This window comes from Rana temporaria, chromosome 3 (genome assembly GCF_905171775.1).
Source record: "Rana temporaria chromosome 3, aRanTem1.1, whole genome shotgun sequence".
NCBI lineage: Eukaryota > Metazoa > Chordata > Amphibia > Anura > Ranidae > Rana > Rana temporaria.
In genome coordinates, this window is record NC_053491.1 from 302,894,495 (window position 1) to 302,913,100 (window position 18,606).

Here is an 18,606-nt window from a genome sequence, read left to right on the forward strand (position 1 = left end):
AAAATATATAAAAAAACATTTTTTTTCCTCAGTTTAGGCCGATACGTTTTCTTCTACATATTTTTCGTAAAAAAAAAATCGCAATAAGCGTTTATTGATTGGTTTGCCCAAAAGTTATAGCGTTTACAAAATAGGGGGTATTTTTATGTCATTTTTATTATATTTTTTTTACTAGTAATGGCGGCGATCAGCGATTTTTTTTTTCGGTACTGCGACATTATGGCGGACACTTCGGACACTTTTGACACATTTTTGGGACCATTGGCATTTTTATAGCGATCAGTGCTATAAAAATGCATTGGATTACTATAAAAATGCCACTGGCAGTGAAGGGGTTAACACTAGGGGACGGGGAAGGGGTTAAGTATGCCTGGGTGTGTTCTTACTGTGGGGGGGGGGGTGGCCTCACTAGGGGAAACACTGATCCTCGGTTCATACATTGTATGAACCGAAGATCAGCATTTCCCCTGCTGACAGGACACCGCTCTGTACCGAGCGATCGCGTGTGCCCGGCGGCAATCGCGCCCGCCGGGCACACGCACGGGAGTCGGGGGCGAGCGGGGGGCGTGCGCGCGCGCCTCCGGCGGCGCTTGCGGGCCCCCTAGTGGCGGCTGGGAGAGAGGACGTCATATTACGTGCTCTCGCCCAGCCGAGCCAACTTTTCGACGTATAACGGCGGTGGCCGGTCGTCAAGTGGTAAAAGGGCCCAGAGGTCCCGGATGGCTACCCCCCTTTTTTTATATATATTTTTCTTTATTTCTTCTTTCTCAATTCTTCTCAATTCGTGGCAGCACCCTCCCAGGCCCATGCCTGAAGCTGTGTAAGGGGCCCTATAATTCCTGATGGCGGCCCTGCCTGGCATGTTGGCATACAGATGTGTTGTCCTGCAAGTGTGGTTGCTCAGCTCGTCCGTTACGATGATGCTGCAGCTGCTGTCCAGCTGACCTGTGCACGTCTGGTGCTGAATTACACCTCCTTTATGAGGAATAACTTTAGGCCGGACGTACAACTTACGTGCACCACGCGTAGCCTGCGCACGTACGTTCGTGAATCGCCGTATCTCCCTCATTTGCATATTTGAATAGAAAATCAAAGGGAGCGCCACATGCGTCCAGCGTAAATATGCGCCCACTCTACGCTGGCGTAGACAAGTTACGTTGGTGGGATGAAGCCTGTTTTTAGGCGTATCTTAGTTTGTGGGTCAGGCGCATAGATATGACGGCGCATATTTGCACTTACGCGGCGTATCTGGAGATACGTTGGCGCAAGTGCTTTGTGAATCCGGGCCTATTTATTTATTTCACATTTTATGCACATCCTTTCATCATCCATTCATTGCACAAACTGCAGGGTGGCACACTGTTTTTAGACACTAAAAAGCATAACTTTTAATGCACATTTTACCATTCACTATTTAGGCACTCTTACGGTAGCACCACTCCTACATTCATACCCTATTCAATCTATTATTCCATCCAGGTGGAATAAATTACACAGAGGCAGCTACCTGTAGGGGGGCGTCAAAACCCCACACATATTGTATATTGGCACTTTTTTCCTTTTTATTTTTTCCACTGCGCGGATTCATTTATTTTTCTCTCCCTCTTCCCATGACCTGTTCTCTAGACATTCCAGCTTTGGCTACGGCTCAGGAGTCTTTCAATTCCATTTAGGGCGACGTTCATGATTTCCTCCCGGCAACTGCTGACAAATTATAAGGCTTTGCCGACCGTCGCAGGCATAAATCGCCTTCTCTACAGCCAGGAGACAAAGTCTGGTTCTCCACCAGGAACATCAAGCTCCGAGTTCCTTCTCTGAAGTTTGCACGATATTCTATGGCCCGTACACTATAATCTCTAAACTGAATCTGGTTTGTTTCAAATATCAGATTCCTAAGAGCCTCAAAATCTCTAACGCCTTCCATGTTACCCTTCTGAAGCCTTTAGTCCTCAATAAGTTCTCTCATGCTCTCCCTACCACGGCCCTGCAGTTTCTGAGGATAATCAGGAGTATGAGGTTAGTCAAATTCTGGACACCCGACTCTGTAGAGGTATTCTTCAGTACCTCGAGCATTGGAAAGGGTTTGGAGGGGTCTTAAATCACTGCATCTGAGGTCTTGTTTGTTGAGGGGGTTTCATCTGAGGTTTCCCTCTAAGCCTGGGCCCATGCGGGGGAGGGGGAGGCCTCGTAAGAGAGTGGGTACTGTTATGGATCCGCAGTGATGTTTGTCTGTCAGCTTACCTATCCATGTGTTCAGCCTAAGACTACCTTTAAAATAAGATGTATGCCTCAAAGTTGCATAGCCTGATAAGGTTAAAGGAGTTGTAAAGGAAAAACATTTTTTGCCTAAAATGAATGTCTGCAAGGTAGACAGACAGAATAGTGTAATGATTCTGTTAAAAAACGAGTAAATACCTATTAAATTCCTTCATCTATATCACCTCCGGCATTCTAGTTTCTGTTCTCTCATTCACTTCCTGGTTTGCGGCGCTCGTTCATGTAAGAACTACATTTCCCAGTATGCATTGCGGCACGCCCAGTAATTCCCATCTCCTTAACCACTGCCTCATAGCCGAATTACGGCTACAAGGCGGTTCCTTAACTCTGGGAGGACGTCCATGGACGTCCCCCCAGAACCGCGCTCCCGGGAATGTCCGTGACCGCCAGGTCTGGAGGACCCGGGGATCACGGTAAATCGCCGATGATAGCGGCGGATTACCACGTGATCGCTCCGTCCAATGACGGAGCGATCACATGTAAACAAACCGGTGTCATTTGATGACGCCGGTTCCTCCCTTCTCTCTCTGTACCGATCGGTACAGTGTGAGAGGGGGAGAGTGGGTGTCAGCAGCGCTGTGGCTGGATCTGTGACTATTGCAGTCACAAATCCAGCCATCCCTGCAATACCCTGCGCAATACTCTGCAATACCCCTACCCCCTGTGCAATACCCCTACCCCCTGTGCAATACTCTGCAATACCCCTACCCCCTGTGCAATACTCTGCAATAACCCTACCCCCTGTGCAGTACTCTGCAATACCCCTACCCCCTGTGCAATACTCTGCAATACCCCTACCCCCTGTGCAGTACTCTGCAATACCCCTACCCCCTGTGCAGTACTCTGCAATAACCCTACCCCCTGTGCAATACTCTGCAATACCCCTACCCCCTGGGCAATACTCTGCAATACCCCTACCCCCTGGGCAATACCCCTACACCTTGGGCAATACTCTGCAATACCCCTACCCCCTGGGCAATACTCTGCAATACCCCTACCCCCTGCGCAATACTCTGCAATACCCCTACCCCCTGCGCAATACTCTGCAATACCCCTACCCCCTGCGCAATACTCTGCAATACTCCTACCCCCTGCGCAATACTCTGCAATACCCCTACCCCCTGTGCAATACTCTGCAATAACCCTACTCCCTGCGCAATACTCTGCAATACCCCCTGCGCAGTACTCTGCAATACCCCCTGCGCAGTACTCTGCAATACCCCCTGCGCAGTACTCTGCAATACCCCCTGCGCAATTCTCTGCAATACCCCCTGCGCAATTCTCTGCAATACCCCCTGCGCAATACTCTGCAATACCCCCTGCGCAATACTCTGCAATACCCCCTGCGCAATACTCTGCAATACCCCCTGCGCAATACTCTGCAATACCCCCGCACAATACTCTGCAATACCCCCGCACAATACTCTGCAATACCCCCGCACAATACTCTGCAACACCCCCGCACAATACTCTGGGGGAAAAAATGCGTTTTAACCACTTCCCGCATATGACGTCCTTGATTTTGTGCAGGGATATCTGAATGATGCCTGCAGCTACAGGCATCATTCAGATATCATCTTTTTCAGCCGGCGATTCCCTACACCATAAGAACGATCATGGCAGCTGTTCCGCCTCTTGTCCCCCCCTCCCTTCGCCCTCCAGTGCTTCTTCCGACTCACCGCTACAATCGAAGCCAGGATCGTTTTTTTTTTCAGGCTTCCCAGCCTAGAGGTGAGATGTGGGGTCTTATTGACCCCATATCTCACTGTAAAGAGGACCTGTCATGCTATATTCCTATTACAAGGGATGTTTACATTCCTTGTAATAGGAATAAAAGTGATCAAAACATTTATTTTTGGGGGAAAAACATGTCAAACTAAAATAAATAAAGTAAAATGAACAATTAAAAAAAATAAAAAAAATTTTAAAGCGCCCCTGTTCCCGTGTGCTCGTATACAGAAGCGACCGCACACGTAAGTCCCGCCCACATATGAAACTGGTGTTTAAACCACACATGTGAGGTATCGCTGCGAACATTAGAGCGAGAGCAATAATTTTGGCCCTAGACCTCTTCTCCAACTAAAAAGATGTAACCAGTAAAAATATTTAAAGCGTCACATATGGGGATTTTTAAGTAGCGAAGTTTGGCGCCATTCCACAAGCGTGTTCAATTTTGAAGGGTGACATGTTGGGTATCTATTTACTCGGCGTAACTTCATCTTTCATATTATGCAAAAACATTGGGCTAACTTTAATGTTTTTTTTTCTAAAAGCACAAAACTGTTTTATTTCCAAAAAAAAAAGCGTTCGAAAAATTGCTGTGCAAATACCATGCGCGATAAAAAGTTGCAACGACCGCCATTGTATTCTCTAGGGTCTTTTCTAAAAAAGCATATATAATGTTTTGGGGTTCTATGTAATTTTCTAGCAAATAAATGGTGATTTTTAGATGTAGGAGAGGAATGTCAGAATTGGTCTGGGTGTTCCAGAACGCCTGATGGTGCTCCCTGCATGTTGGGCCTCTGTATGTGGCCACGCTGTGTAAAAGACTCACACATTTGGTATCGCCATACTCAGGAGGAAAAGCAGAATGTGTTTTGGGGTGTAATTTGTGGTATACATATGTTGTGTGTGAGAAATAACCTGCTAATATGAAAATTTTGTGAAAAAAAACGTTTTTGCATAATATGAAAGACTGGGCGTTCCTAATTGATTGACAGGCTTCCGACCATCGCATACTGTGCGTCACGAGTTGCCGAAAGAAGCCGAACGTCGGTGCGCAGGCGCCGTATAGAGCCGCACTGACGTTCGGCTTCTTTCGGCAACTCGTGACGCACTGTATGCGACAGTCGGAAGCCTATCAGATAGGAACGCCCAGTCCCGCAGAAGACATACCCGGACGCGGCGGTGAAAATACGGTATGTACAGGGATAAAATAAAAAAAACATCCGATTGTCATTATGACAAATCGGCTAAATGTAATTAAAACATTTTTTTTGGGGTGAACCCCCGCTTTAAGGGTGTTTAAGTGCACAGTGGTCAAGTGGTTAAAGTCTCTAACACATAGAGAGCGTCTTGCCGCACAGGTGTAGTTCCCAGGAGGGGGCGAGCATGTCACTGACCACCGCAGTAAAGCCTCCCTTCACGGTGGTGAGTAACAATCAGACAAGCAGGAAGTGAACAGAACAGAGAAGAAATAGAGCAACGTCTGAGCAAAAACGAACAATGAGGAAGTGAAAAGAGGAATGTCTGCAGGTAAAAGATGCTTATTATGATTTTTTTACTTTACAACCCCTTTAAGTGTACACTAATACAGGGGAATACCACTCAACTCAGAGGTCTAGTTCGCACACCCCCTGATTGAAACCCTTCAAGATATGGTTTAAAGTTAAACACCTCATTGAGGCCAGGTGGGATAGTAGCATTAAGGCGGAAAATCCACCTCAAATTCACTCTTCAGGAGTAGTTTATTTGAATCTTTTTCTCTTGGATTGGGGAAATCTGATCTAGTGCGAGAAAATGCACTTTAGGTGTGTGGTCGGTATGTACCATATCATCAGGATCCTTCTTGTTGATACTAGTAATGTGTATATAGATTCTTGGCCGTGTTCTGTCCAGGCCCCCTTCCCTGAACGCACCCACTGGCTCAGAGATACTGAACCAATATCCATCTTTCCCTGGTTTTTAATCTGCAACAAGCTCCCCAACGTAAGTACAATTTCAGGCGCTATAACATCAATATATGTGTAGGCCATGGGTCTTCAAACTACGGCCCTCCAGTTGTTCAGGAACTACAATTCCCATCATGCCTAGTCATGTCTGCGAATGTCAGTGTGTTACAATGCCTCATGGGATGTGTAGTTCTACAACAGCTGGAGAGCCGTAGTTTGAGGATCCCTGGTGTAGGCGTTTAGCTCTCTGTTAATACTTTTGAAATATACAGTATGTTATTTACTAAATTGTACTAATATTTTTCATATCTGCATTGTAGAATACTTGTTGATTCTTCAAATGACAGTAAGCCTCTGAGGAAGTTCTACATGGGGTAGCTGAGACTCATGCGAATGTTTGTATCAAATCTTTTCGTTACTAATATTGTACAACGTTTTTTATATATATATATATATATATATATATATATATATATATATATATATATATATATATATATATATTTTATTACTACTTTTTGCCAATGCAATTTTATTGTGTAAATTCCATAAACATATATTTTATATATTTACACCTGGTCCGCCTTTTAAAATCCAGAGGGGGTTACAACGTGCCTTGAGCACTAGGTCCTTTTTTATAATCCCACACATAGGTTGGACTCGATGGACTTGTCTTTTTTCAACCTCACCTACTATGTAACTATATATGTAACTATGTTTTTTTTTTCTACAAAAACTTGTCATATTAACAAGTTATTTTTCACACACAGCATATGCATACTTACAATTATACCCCATTGATACCAAATGTGTGAGCCTTTTACATAGCCTGGCCACATACAGAGGCCCAACATGCAAGAAAAGCCATCAGGCTTTCTAGGAGCATAAATTACACATATCATTTCATGACAACCTATCACACTTTTGAAGGCCCTGGAGCACCAAGACAATGGAAACCAGAAAATGAAAACGTATTTTTTTTTTTTACACAAAATTGTCAATTTATATATTTCTAACAGATAGCATGTACATGGCAAAAATGATACTCGAAAATACATTCTGCTTCTCCTGAGTATGGCGATACCACATGTGTGAGAAATTTACTCAGCCTAGCCACACACAGAGGCCCAACACCCATCAAGTAAGCACCTCCAGGCAGTCTAGGAGCATAAATTACACATACAGTATAATTTCATGATGACCTGGAGCACCAGGACAATAAAAACGCCCACTAAATTACCCCATTTTGGAAAGCAAACACCCCTACATATATTCTATGAGGCATTATGAGTCTTTTAAAAGGTTCATTTTTTCCCCACAATTTTTCATAAAACGTGGAAAGAAAATGAAAACCTATTTTCTTTTTTTTCTTTTTATTTACACAGTTGTCAGTTTATAAGATATTTCCAACACATGGCATAAATAATACCACAAAATACATTCTGCTACCCCTCCTGAGTATGACCACATTTTTAAGACTTTTACACAGCTTGGCCACGTACAGGGGCCCAACATTCAAGTACCACCTCCAGGCCTTCTAGGAGCATAAATTACACAAATAATTTCATGACAATCTATCACACTTTTGAAGGCCCTGGAGCACCTGGTGTTGGAGAATGATAAATGGGCCCCAGGCAGTTTGCATAGCTGTGCTATAGACTTCAAAGAGTTTGGTGACAATGGACTGCAATACCTCCTCCCCCCATGGAGGAGAGAATGACTTTGTGTTATCTGATCGGACAGGCTGGGGGGGTGGTCTTGAGTAAGGGGGTGTGATAGAAGGGCACACACAAGAGTACGTCTTTCTCTCCCCTCTTGATGCCGGCTACATGTTCATAATGGGAGCTCTAGGCTCACTGCTGACCAGCTGATTTTACAGATGTGATAAGTATCTTTGAATTTCTCTTGTATATGTATATATATTGTGACGTTTTAATGTGTGACATCGGACTATCCCTATTTCCTTGGGAATAAACACAGATGTTCATTTTACCAGCAGCAGTGCAGCAGTGCGTGTGTGTGTGTCTTAATAGGCGTAGACCAATTAATCCATTTATTCAGTAGGTAGAGGGAACCTGTGAATATCTCTTGAGCTTATTAGTTTAGATTATATTGAATAGCCTTGGAAAGTACAGCATTTTCTACAATTGGCGCCCAATGGGAATGTGGTAACCCTAAAAGCCACATAGAACCTACAGGACCGAAGTGCTCAAATACAAGGCAGCTGATAGAAGGACGGTATGTGTGAGGAGTCTTTTCTATGTATATGCAAAAGGTTTAATTGTTTTGAATGTTAAATTGAATGGTGTGTGTGTGTGACGTGTGTTCTCAGCTGCTGACAGCCCAAATGACCCCCTTCTTTCCAGGTCTTTGAGAATGTAAAACAGATCGTATTGACATGCAAATGACCTGAGCCAAGAAAACATCTGTAATGGTGAATACATTTTTTTTGGGGGGGGGGGAGTGCAGTTTTATTAAATGTATGTGCTAAATATTTTTGTCTACAGGGTGTAGTTAGCTAAGTGTGAGAACATTAGTACTAAAAGAATTGTGTACTGTGGATTGTATAGGTGTAAAATGGAACTTGTGTATACATATGTTAAAAAGCATGCCTGCGAGTTATCATTCATGTGCAGATGAACCTCTTAAGAGCCAGTTGTGAAGGATGCTTCAGTGTAATTCTCCTTGCTAGTAATGTTGTGTGTGTGTTAGAGGATTTCAGGTGTGACTCACTCCTCGGCTAACAGGCTGTTGATATGGTAATGACCCTTCCTCAGCCAGTCCTATTTCAAAGGGTAAATGGTCTATTGTGTGTGTGAAGAAGCCCTGTGGTTACTGTTTACTGTGATTAGAAGTGGCTCATGTTAATTATTCTGATTGCTTCATTGTGGTAATTATCTCTTCTATGCGGGGCCAGGCTGTCTAGATAATGTATTCTGTACAACTAGTAATTACCTTCACTGATGTCATTATCTAAAAAAAATGTGTTTTCAGGGTCGGCTCCGAAATGTCTGCCTATGATCTGTATGGAAGCCCCAGTGTGAGGGGGCGGAGATTTGTCATTGTAACAGTTTTGGAAATTACATATAAGCTGTGTGTTATACCATTAAAGTCTGTGTTGTTCCACCATTAAGCCTTGGCTCATGTGTGGATGGTTCTGTGATTTTCTTTTATGGGAAGAAGGGACGGCTTGACGGGGATATCATTCTACTACCGTCACAAACTGGTTGGCAGCAGCGGGATTTTCCCTTCTACTCTCCTTTACACCAGGATTCCAAGCAGACACTGGGAACAGTGAATGGAAGGCTGGTACACCCTGCTTAAAAGAAATACACTGAAAGAACTACTGGAAGTTTGTGGAAGGATTGCTAGCAACAAAACCAAGCGGGTCATCATAGCAGAATTAATGGAGCTAGACCAGGAGGACTTGGTTGCAGCAACGCCAGCAGTACAAGAGACACCAGTGATTCAGGAGGAGGAATCACCAGCCAACAAGCTAATGAGAGAGAAGCTAGCATGGTTCAGTCCGAACCCAACAGCGCATGTGGTGCTGAAAGTGATGGACCTGTTAGCGGAGGAGGCTAAACAAATAAGAGACGCAGAACTACAGTTAAAACTGGCAGCAGTCCAACAAGCAGCCGCACATTCTCCGAACAGTGAGTACAGCACAGCAGACACAAGAAAGATTCCGTTTAGCGCTTTTAAAGCTTTTGATGAAAAGGACTGTGAAATTGATAACTACCTGGCAGATTTTGAGCGACAATGTAACCTGCACCGAATAGCTAGAGGAGAGTGGGTTTCAATATTGTCAGGCAAACTGTCACGCAAAGCTTCTGATGCTTTCCGGACCGTGCCAGATCAGGATATCCATAGCTACGCCCGGGTTAAAGAAGTGCTCCTGGCTCGTTATGCAGTAACCCCAGAGTCCCACCGACAGAAGTTCAGGGACTCACGCAAAACCACGAAAGACTCTTACACGGAATGGGCATGCCAGTTGTCCCTGTCGGCCTCTAACTGGGTTAACAGCAGCCAGGCCACCACCGCAGAGGACATTTTGCAACTAATGCTCCTGGAGCAATTTTACAATCATATCCAGACGGATGTTAAAGACTGGGTGAGAGATCGCAGGCCCATGACTCTACCAGAGGCCGCGAAGTTGGCGGATGAATATGCTGATACTCGCAAGACAAACCAGGTCACACCACGGGTACAACCTCCATGACCAACGGCGCCCTCACACCCACCAGCCGCTAGATACCAACCTCCTAACAGACCGGTGACATCTAGCCCTTGCTATCCACGCCAGGAGGACAACAAACAACGCTGCTTCCGGTGCAAACAGCTGGGTCACTTCAAGCAGAATTGCCCCATGAACGACAACACCAGGTCAAATTGGTCTCAACCTGGGTTCCCGCCCACCAGCAGCAGACCATTGTGTAGACTCGGCTTGGGATTCCCAGGAGCTGGGTCAGGAAGAACCATTGGGCACCCTTTACGAAGCCCTCATGGTACAATCTGTTATTACGGACAACCAGAAACACCATTGTCAGCTGGTCATGGTTAACGGAAAAACTGCCCGGGGATTAAGAGACAGTGGGGCAACCATCACGTTGGTACAAAGACACCTTATTAATGCATCAGAGAAACCGGGGAAATCAATTGCTGTGAGAGTAACAGGGGGGGCAGTATACCGTATTCCTACTGCACAGGTACACCTGGACTGGGGTGTGGGAGCTGGCGATGTTCATGTGGGCGTCATGAAAGACTTACCTTCTGAAGTCATCTTGGGCAATGACATTGGCCCCCTGACTTCGGCGTTCGCCTCTACCACCGCTCAGGAGGCCCACGCAGTAACCACCAGAGCACAAAGTCGCGCTGCCGAGAGCCATCCGCTTCCTACTGAGACCCAGGTAAACCAACCCAACCTACCCTTGACTGTGGAACCCCTACCCTGGGACACCCCAGAGGACTTTGGGCGGGAGGTGACCGGAGACCCTTCCCTTAGAAAGTATCGAGAGAAAGCCAGGAGGGGCCAAGGGGGGTTAAAGAAGCAATTTATCTGGGAGGAAGGCCACTTGTACAGGCTCACCGAGACCCGGGGTAATGCCCCCGGGCCTAAGCAAAAACGCCAGCTGGTAGTTCCCCGGAAGTACCGGCAGGAGTTATTGAGGATTGGGCACGACGTACCCTTGGCAGGCCATTTGGGAATACGCAAGACAGGGTATCGGATAACCCAGAACTTTTTCTGGCCTGGGGTATCCGACGACGTCAGGGCGTATTGTCAAATGTGCGAGGTATGCCAACGTATAGGTAAAAAGGGAGACCACCCAAAGGCTAAACTAGTTTCCATGCCCATTATTGAAGAACCGTTCACAAGGGTAGCCATGGACATTATAGGGCCCCTGGCCCAACCTAGCCATTCCGGCAAGCGGTATATACTCACCGTAGTAGACTACGCCACCCGTTACCCCGAAGCGGTAGCTCTCTCTAACATACAGGCTGAGACCGTAGCAGAGGCCCTAGTTAAAGTATTTTCCCGAGTAGGCTTTCCTAAGGAGGTTCTGTCCGACCAAGGTACCCAATTCACGGCCGAGGTAACCCAGCAGATATGGAAAACCTGTGGAGTTAAATCCCTGACTAGCTCCCCATACCATCCCCAGACTAACGGCCTGTGCGAGCGCTTCAACGGAACGCTAAAGCAAATGTTGAAATCGTTCACGGGGGCGTACAAGGATTGGGAGCGATTCCTGCCGCACCTTCTCTTTGCCTACCGAGAGGTGCCACAGGAATCGACCGGATTCTCACCCTTCGAACTTCTCTATGGGAGGCGGGTGAGGGGGCCCTTAGATCTCATCAAGGATCACTGGGAGGGGCAAACAGAAATTGAGGGGACCCCGGTTGTACCTTATGTCCTGAAGCTGAGGGACCGCATGGAGGAATTAGCCCAGACAGTGCGAGAGAACCTCCAGGCGGCCCAACAGCGCCAGAAGGTATGGTATGACCGACGGGCTAGGCACCGGAGCTTTCAGACAGGCCAAAAGGTCATGGTATTAAGGCCGGTCTGAACAGACAAGCTCCAGGCCACCTGGCAGGGCCCCTATAAAGTTATAGGACAGATATGCGACACTACCTACACGATAGCCAGCTGCGAGGATGAAGATGTGAAACGAACCTTTCACATCAACATGCTCAAGGCCTATCAGGAACGGGCAGAGGAGGTAGCCACTATCTGTGCACCAGCAGGAGAAGACACAGAGACCCTACCCCTTCCCGACCTATTGGGCAGTAGCGAAGGGATGACCCAGGTAGAGAAAGTCCAGCTAGGTGAACAGCTGGAGCCGCAAGAGCGGGCCCAAGCTGGCCGCTTACTAGAAAAAAAACAGGCCACATTCTCTCAGGAGCCTGGATACACACGCCTAGCCGTACACAAGGTGGAGACTCCAGGACAGACACCCCTGAGACAGCCTCCTTACCGTATCCCCGAAGCAGTCCGGGAAGGGATGCGGAAGGAAATAGATGAGATGCTTTGGCTAGGCGTAATCGAACCCTCAGAAAGTCCTTGGGCCTCGCCGGTAGTCTTAGTGCCAAAGAAGGATGGGACAACCCGCTTCTGTGTAGATTACCGGCGCCTCAACGACAAGACAGTTACGGACGCCTATCCGATGCCACGGATGGACGAGCTGCTTGACCGTATCTCTGCAGGGAAGTATCTGACCACAATAGACCTATGCAAGGGATATTGGCAGATTCCCCTAGCAGAAGATGCCAGACTCAAGTCGGCCTTCATCACCCCGTTCGGTCTATACCAATTCCGGGTTATGCCGTTCGGGATGAAGAACGCCCCGGCCACCTTCCAACGGATGGTGGATCAGTTACTTGGGGGCCTCCAGAGCTTCGCCTGCGCTTACCTGGATGACATTGCCATCTACAGCGATACATGGGAAGCGCACCTAGAGCACGTAGGGGTAGTACTGGATAGGATCAAGGGGGCCGGGCTGACCCTGAAACCCAACAAATGTCATTTGGGTATGGCGGAGGTACAATATTTGGGCCACCGAGTAGGATGTGGTAAGCAACGGCCGGAGCCGGCTAAGATCGAGGCCGTTGCCAATTGGCCCACTCCCCACGCCAAGACACAAGTCATGGCTTTCTTGGGCACAGCCGGCTATTACAGACGCTTTGTACCCGACTATAGCGCCCTGGCCAAACCCCTGACCGACTTGACCAAAAAGAAGCTACCCCGACAAGTCCTGTGGTCCCCGGAATGCGAGGTGGCTTTCCAAACCCTAAAGACTGCTCTGGTTAATGCTCCAGTGTTGGTTACCCCAGATCCTAACAAAAGATTTATTGTCCACACAGATGCTTCAATGTTTGGACTGGGGGCAGTACTAAGCAAGATCAGGGAGGATGGAGGAGAGCACCCGGTGGCATACCTGAGTCGGAAACTGTTGCCAAGGGAGGTCAGTTACGCCACCATTGAAAAAGAGTGTTTGGCCTTGGTATGGGCACTCAAAAAGCTCACACCTTATCTTTATGGCCGGGCTTTCACTCTCATCACCGATCACAACCCTTTGGTGTGGCTTAACCGGGTTTCAGGGGACAACGCCCGTTTGCTACGCTGGAGCTTGGCCTTACAGCCCTATGACTTTACGATTCATTATCGCCCAGGCAAGCAAAACGGGAATGCCGATGGATTGTCACGCCAAACGGAGTTAACCTCGGACTAAAAGCTCTGAACCCGTCAACCCTACTGGACCAGGAAAGGTCCAACCGGGTTGCCGGAGCAGGGAGAAAAAGGGGGGCCATTGTGAAGGATGCTTCAGTGTAATTCTCCCTGCTAGTAATGTTGTGTGTGTGTTAGAGGATTTCAGGTGTGACTCACTCCTCGGCTAACAGGCTGTTGATATGGTAATGACCCTTCCTCAGCCAGTCCTATTTCAAAGGGTAAATGGTCTATTGTGTGTGTGAAGAAGCCCTGTGGTTACTGTTTACTGTGATTAGAAGTGGCTCATGTTAATTATTCTGATTGCTTCATTGTGGTAATTATCTCTTCTATGCGGGGCCAGGCTGTCTAGATAATGTATTCTGTACAACTAGTAATTACCTTCACTGATGTCATTATCTAAAGAAAATGTGTTTTCAGGGTCGGCTCCAAAATGTCTGCCTATGATCTGTATGGAAGCCCCAGTGTGAGGGGGTGGAGATTTGTCATTGTAACAGTTTTACACAATTACAGAAGCTGTGTGTTATACCATTAAAATCTGTGTTGTTCCAGCATTAAGCCTTGGCTCATGTGTGGATGGTTCTGTGATTTTCTTTTATGGGAAGAAGGGACGGCTTGACGGGGATATCATTCTACTACCGTCACACCAGTGTAATGCACTATTGTCTCAGTGTCAGCAACATAATGCCAAGAAAGTGGAAAAAGAGAGATTGGCTAATGAAATTGCAGTATTGCTCAGAATCAAGGTACTATCGGAGTAAATGGGAGAGAAATGGGAAGCAGAGAGGAAACGTGTTGGTGAAGACGTAGAAAAATTCAGTGAATAACTTCGAAAGATTGCAACAACATCCAATAATGAGATGGAGGAGTTGCAGACAAAAGCATATAGCGTGTCAGGAATAAATAGTGATCTGCGAGAGCAGCTTCAGATGCAGAGAGCGGACGGTCAGATGAAGAGCAAACTTTTAGAATCATTGCAAATAAAGTTGTCAGAGATGGAAGAGTTGGTTATATCTTTAGAAAGGAAATTAGCAAAGGTGCACTCCCAGCTTCTTACTAAAGAGCAATATATAGTATTGCTCAATGAGAACAAAGGCTCATGTGAATTGGCCAGTATCTGCACAGTCACTGAGGAAAAGAGCCGTTATGAGACACAGTCAGATATTGCACCTATAGCTGCAAAACAGAATAACAGTGTGATTACAATCCAAGAGAGACTTACGTTATGCCAGGTTCTGGGTGAGTTTAACAGTCTGGAATCACTAATGAGCCTGTCCAATAAATTAAACTTAAATTCCACTTGAGTAATGAGGATGCATGCTCTCTGCTGAAAGCATGGCTACCAGGACCTGTGGTAGGCAAGTTATCGGCACAGGTTAATGATAACTTAGCAGATGCAGAAATGCGGAGGAGAGAGTTGCGGCGTATTGTAGACAGTCGTGATAATGGTATGAGTGATTTGCAACGAATGAAATTTAGGAGAGGAGATGACCCGATATTGTTCTGCAGTGAATATCTTGCATTGTATACGAAAGTGTTCAACTGTCCTGACTTTTTGGAGGATGATGTAAGTTTCATATACTCAATGGCCAATAAATGTTATGTAAGCTATCCCGCTAGAATGGCTCTGAGAAATGCTAGATCCTACCAAAATGTTGTCAATATCCTGCCAGACTTCTGTCAAGAGTCCAGCCATAGGGAATATGGGTCAAAGGCAGATTTATCGGTAATAAGCAGAGGTAAAGGAAGGGAGAGATCAGACGTTCTAAATGGAATAGAGCCCTTAAGATTGCTAGCATGCAGCGGGAAGCTCCAGAAATACAGGTATCTGCAATGAAACCCCCCCCCAGGACAAGAATATAACACACAAGCCTGATATAAAAGATAGCAGCCGGGACAGAGCGAACAGTTCTCAAGAGGAGATAATAAATGACAACCAACGCCCTAATTATTGCCTCTCGGGGATCAGGAAGGAATTTTTTCCCCTGCTGTAGCAAATTGGATCATGCTCTGCTGGGGTTTTTTGCCTTTCTCTGGATCAACTGTGGGTATGAAGTTGGGTGTATGGGATTGTACGGTGTTTTTTTATTTTCTTTGTTTGTTTTTTGTGGTTGAACTGGATGGACTTGTGTCTTTTTTCAACCTGACTAACTATGTAACTATGTAATTACAGCCAACAAGACTGGATGAACATTCCAATGTGTGCCCCCTGGGCTAATCTACCATTCTGGCTTGTATGTAGTTGGACGCAGATGGCGTTGCCATTTTTCCTGTGTAATATGGAAAAGTTTCACAATAATGCCTGCTTAGTATAGAAAAATATGGCAATTGTTCCCCCTGCATTACAAAATGGCAAAGGCTTGAGGGACTTAAAAAGTCAATTGTTGTGATAATTGTGTATAATAACTGTCTTTGTGTTCCTTTTTCTAGAAACCAGGGAAGACGTTAAACTGGTTTGGATACTAATGTTTTTTTTTTTTGCAGATCCTACAAGTGAGAACAACAGTGGGCACATTTAGCAGAAAAGGGGTTGGGTTATGGTAAATCTATAATCGATTATCACATGGTACCATGAGCTCATTAATTAGTAAATGTTTGCAAACAATGAAAAAAATATTAAACAATAGTCAGACATTGATGGATTATAGAGTTACAAGTGAGGTTACAGATACCAGATGAGCAACGTTTCACTAGGGAGTATTATCTGGATTCCAGACAAATACAGGGAGTTAGGTAAGCAATCACAGTATTACACGGCACGCTATCAAAATCTGGGACAAAGTTCATAAGAGGGAAAAATGGGATTTCAACTCACCATTAATGCCATTAAAAGACTCAAAATATTTTGCACCAGGGTTAGAGAAGATATCTAGGAAATGGATTAGAAAAAACAATGCTCAGCTGAAAGATGTCATGACGCAAGATAAATGAACTACCTATGAGGAATTAAAGGACAGAAGGGAGGTAATAGAGATAAACGAATGGCGGTATGGCCAGTTAAAACATTTTTTTGAGGCTCTCCCACAGCCGTGTAGATCTGCCTAAAACCTACGTTCCCTCGAGAGAATCAGTGAAGGAGAAGCAGGGAAAGGAGTTATCTCTAAGATCTATAAAAATGTAATAGAAGTAGAGCAATTAGACATTCCACCATATATTAAAAAGTGGGAGGAGGAATTGGGGTCCTCTCTGAGTATTCTAGAATTAAAACAAATATGGAGAAGAGTGCATACCTCGTCAGCAAACAGTAAAATAATTGAATTAAATTATAAATGTCTGAGGCGGTGGTATATTACTCCAGACAATGCTCACAAATATAAGAAAGAAGCCTCAGAATTGTGCTGGCGCGGATGCAGACAGATCGGAGATATGGCTCATATATGGTGGCGATGTCCAAAAATCCAATGGTATTGGAGAAGGATTAGACATTTAATAACCGAAATAACGGACACAGAGATTCCAGATGATCCCTGGGGATGCTTGCATCAGAGGATTAGATTACCTATGAAACAATATCAGAAAAGCTGCTAAAAGCCTGATAGCCAGTCACTGGCAAGATAGGGAAAGTCCCTCCATTAGAGAATGGTGCAAAAAAATAAATTCCACTCAAAATTTAGAATTCTTAAGGTTAAGTGACATAGACGGTCTAGAGGAATATGAAGAGACCTGGTCTAAGTGGACAAAGTTCAAACATTCCATGACATTTGCGGAGTTAATGGGTGCATAGGACCTTATAAGACTTTTTAGACTTTTAAGGTTGGATACAACATAAGAAAGTAATAAGATAGAAAATAAGATTGATCAGAAGAGATAGAAAGGCAACTGGAGGTCCAGGGGGAGGGAAGAGATGGGGTAGAAGGGTTATAATAATTAAGGAAGAAAAGTATAAAAAATTGTAAAAGCAAACAAAATACATACTTGCTCCTTTTGGATACGGAGTTTAAAAAAAAAAAAAAAAAAAACCCACAAATGATGCGAAACCCAAACAGAGACATCATAAGCAATTTGATGGTGAGCGGGTCTCATGGTCGGTGGAGTCTGAAGTGGGTAGAAAAAAAAAAAACAAGTGAGGTTACAAATGAGTGTGATGAAGTACAGATGTTTGTTTTGTTTTTCCCAATAACTAATTCTCTTCCAGATAGAAATGAGCGCTTACTTAAAAGTTGAGTGTTTGTCATTGTTTGATGGTGGTTGTCTTGCCGTGTTATTGTTGTGTGTTGATGGCCAGATTTTACATTTTTTCCATAATTTGTAGTATCATTTTTTTTTTTTAATTTTGTAATTTTTTTATCATTGTTAATTTTTTTTTATTATTATTTTATTAATTTTTCATTTTTTTTTCATTTTTCATTTTTTTTTTATTATTTTAAATTTTCATTTTTTATTTCAATTTTTTTATTATTATAATTTTAATATTTTTTTGTTATTATTTTTCATTTTTATTTTTTTTCATTTTTAAATGTTTTTTTGTTATTATTAATTTTATTTTTCATTTTTTTTTTCTCTTTATTTTTCAATTTTTTTTTTTTCCTTCATTTGTTGGTCACTAGTGTTTCATCTATTTTATTTTTGTTTCAATCAGGTGGAAAGAATTTCAATATTCTGTGATTTATCCACCTGAAAGGGGATCTTAAAATACATATAATGCATTGTTTTTTTAATGCTTAAAATTTGGAATTTTTGAGAAGCAACGTTCACATTCATTTTTTTTTATTATTTTAGATTTTTGCTTGTACCATGGGGATCCATTTTAGAGTGGGTCATCCGAGAGGAGTCATGGTTGATTTGATAATTTGTTCAGAAGTCAGGAACACTAAATTACAGTGTTATGAGATATTATCGATAAGAATTTGATTCTGCCCTTGTGTTTAATTCCAGAATCTTGGTGGAGCGAAATTGGAGAAGATTCTGGAACAGAGATGAAGAATGTTCATCTGG

General features: G+C 44.5%; 1 protein-coding gene across 3 annotated transcripts in view; it reads right to left on the reverse strand.

Annotated features, from left to right (window-relative positions):
• STING1 (stimulator of interferon response cGAMP interactor 1) overlaps positions 1 to 18,606 on the reverse strand; it is a 476,559-nt gene that overhangs the window by 394,896 nt on the left and 63,057 nt on the right. Inside the window, exon 2 of one of the 3 annotated variants that reach the window (XM_040344774.1) lies at positions 16,487 to 17,706. The exons of 1 other annotated variant lie outside the window; for it this stretch is intronic. In XM_040344774.1, the coding sequence (XP_040200708.1) occupies positions 16,487 to 16,498 (12 nt within the window). In that variant the 5' untranslated portion in view covers positions 16,499 to 17,706. Of the gene's footprint in view, positions 1 to 16,486; positions 17,970 to 18,606 lie in introns of those variants that run through there. One more of the 3 variants, XM_040344775.1, reaches the window with a different exon arrangement.